This window comes from Cynoglossus semilaevis, chromosome 19 (assembly GCF_000523025.1).
Source record: "Cynoglossus semilaevis isolate Cse_v1.0 chromosome 19, Cse_v1.0, whole genome shotgun sequence".
In the NCBI taxonomy this organism is placed as follows: Eukaryota; Metazoa; Chordata; class Actinopteri; order Pleuronectiformes; family Cynoglossidae; genus Cynoglossus; species Cynoglossus semilaevis.
This window is the reverse complement of record NC_024325.1, coordinates 15938482-15940634: the sequence shown is the minus strand read 5'-3', so window position 1 is coordinate 15940634 and position 2153 is coordinate 15938482. Positions and strand designations below refer to the sequence as shown.

General features: G+C 47.1%; 1 protein-coding gene across 3 annotated transcripts in view; it reads left to right on the top strand.

Moving 5' to 3' along the window:
• Positions 1–2153, top strand: part of LOC107990071 (disks large homolog 4-like) — a 43399-nt gene that overhangs the window by 22898 nt on the left and 18348 nt on the right. Inside the window, exon 1 of one of the 3 annotated variants that reach the window (XM_017041814.2) lies at positions 7–141. The exons of the other annotated variants lie outside the window; for them this stretch is intronic. Coding sequence (XP_016897303.1) covers positions 100–141 — 42 coding nt within the window. The 5' untranslated portion in view covers positions 7–99. Of the gene's footprint in view, positions 1–6; positions 142–2153 lie in introns of those variants that run through there. 3 annotated transcript variants of the gene reach the window in all.

Sequence of the window (2153 nt, the reverse complement as noted above, 5' to 3'; positions counted from 1 at the left end):
CTCTCTCTCTCTCTCTCTCTCTCTCCCTCCCTGTCTCCCCATCCCTCTCCTCCTTTACTGCGGGTGTCTGGGAGGCTGTTTTTCCTCCGTCTCTCGCTCATGAAGGGCCGCACTAAGCTCCCTTCGCTCTGCCCGTGTGTGGTAGGTAAATCCACTCCTCTCCGTCTGTGCCGTTTGTGTCGTTCCTCTCCTTCTCTCACCTCCTCTCCGTCGCTGCCTCCGTTTATTTGTTTGTTTTTTTTTTCTTTTTTCTTTTTGCATGTTAGCCCAAACTCTGCTAGTCATTCCGCTGATGCTCTTCATCTCTGTACGTCTGTGTGGCATCTGGCATCCGACGTCCTCGCGTTCCTCCACAGCGTCGTCGGATGACGAGCGGAGTGTGTCCACCGTCGTACATACACACATGTGTACCAGTGTGGGGTCGGCTGCCGTCGTGCACCGGGGCTGTTACGTATGAGTGTGGCCTGGCACGTGTGGGTGTGTACGAGCCAGTGACCGTGTTACGACGTAGAGCAGGAGCCAAAACTCCAGACTCGGACTTGTTGAACAGAGCGCCGCAGCGTCACACGTTTGATAACCACACACGGCCTCGACGTCTGCTGCTCGTTTCAATGCATATCTGGATGTTGTTAAACATCCTTTATTTATTTTTTGGAGGGGGGGGGGTGTATGGGGGGGCGACAAGGACACAAGCAAGACGAGGTGTCCTTCAAGACGTGGGGAAATCCTTCAACTGTAACATCAGAGCTGATGGTTACAGGTCACGACTGTTGTTGATATTCAGGGTCGAGCTGAGGAAAATCAGCGTGTGTGTGTGTGTTTATGTGTGTGTGTTTGTGTGTGTGTGAACTGTTGTTACGCAGCAGCTGGTGGTGGGAGAAAAAAAAAAATCAAACCACCGAGGAAGTCCTCAGGTGGACGTGGTGAGGACAAATGAGTCCTCCACGGATCATTTTGATTCATCGTCAAACCATCGTCGTTTTAGTTCAGTCCAGAATCACAACAACATGCTCTAAAATCATATGCGCCAAACACAAGGCCCGTGGGCCAAATCCGGCCCGTGGAGTCCTCCTGTGCGGCCCGCGGGAGTTTAAAAAGTGTTTGATTACACTTAAGTGTCTAAAGTTTTTAATTTAACATTAATACGTTATGAAGCAGTTGTGGATTTAAAATCTGAAACTGTTAAGCAGTTCAATTCCCTGCAAAAATGTGATTTTTTTTTTTTCGGTTTCTTTGAAATCTAAGACGAAACATCGACGTCAACACCAGTCCATGAAAATCCCACCATTAAATATTCGTTGTCCAATGTCCACCATTATCATACAGTCTGATTCCTCATAGTAATGTGTTATGTCTTCATGAGAGGGCTCTGGTGCCCCCCAGTGGATGTGGGCTTCACACTTGGACTAGCAGTATTATAAATCAAATATAAAAGTTATCGTTTCAGTTTAGTTTCCTGAATCAGGGATGGATTAATTTGTTGACGAGGTTTTTTAATCCGACTTTTTCCTATGATCACAAAGGCATCGTTGTTATTCCTGCCTCGGCTTTGTCTGTTTATGGTCTTCGATTATTAACCCCGTGTGCTGCAGACTAACACGTGTCATGTCTGTGATTACCCAGACTTCCTGTTGCCTCGTTTGTCTGACCAACAGTTGCTCTCTGTTTCCCATGCTGCGGTTACGACGGTGACCTCCGGGGGCAGGTTCACTGTGATATCAAACGGGAGGCCGCAGGAAATCAATTAGTGGGCAGCATGTGGTTTGTGGGTCGCTGGTGTGGTGTGGTACAGTCCTAGTCTCTGGAGGACGAAGGATATTCATCCAGACTTAGTTCCTGGAACTTTACTCTCATGGTTTGGTCCAGTCAGCATGAGAAAATACTTATAATGCTAATGCTAATTCACACCAGTGACAATGGTTAGCTAGTGTTAGCCAAACACACGTCCTTTTTTCCCAGTGAGAGTGTGTATTTTCACATGTTGTTTGCTTTGATTTTCTGTTTAATCCCATCGTCTTCCGTCGTCCAGGGACATTTGGACCGTTTGTCTCTTTGTTTTGGACTTGGGAGCTAACGAAGCTAATGTGTCGTCGACTTGATCTGGCCTGTGTTGGTGTCAATGTATGTGCAGTTGAGTAAAAAAAAAAGAAAAC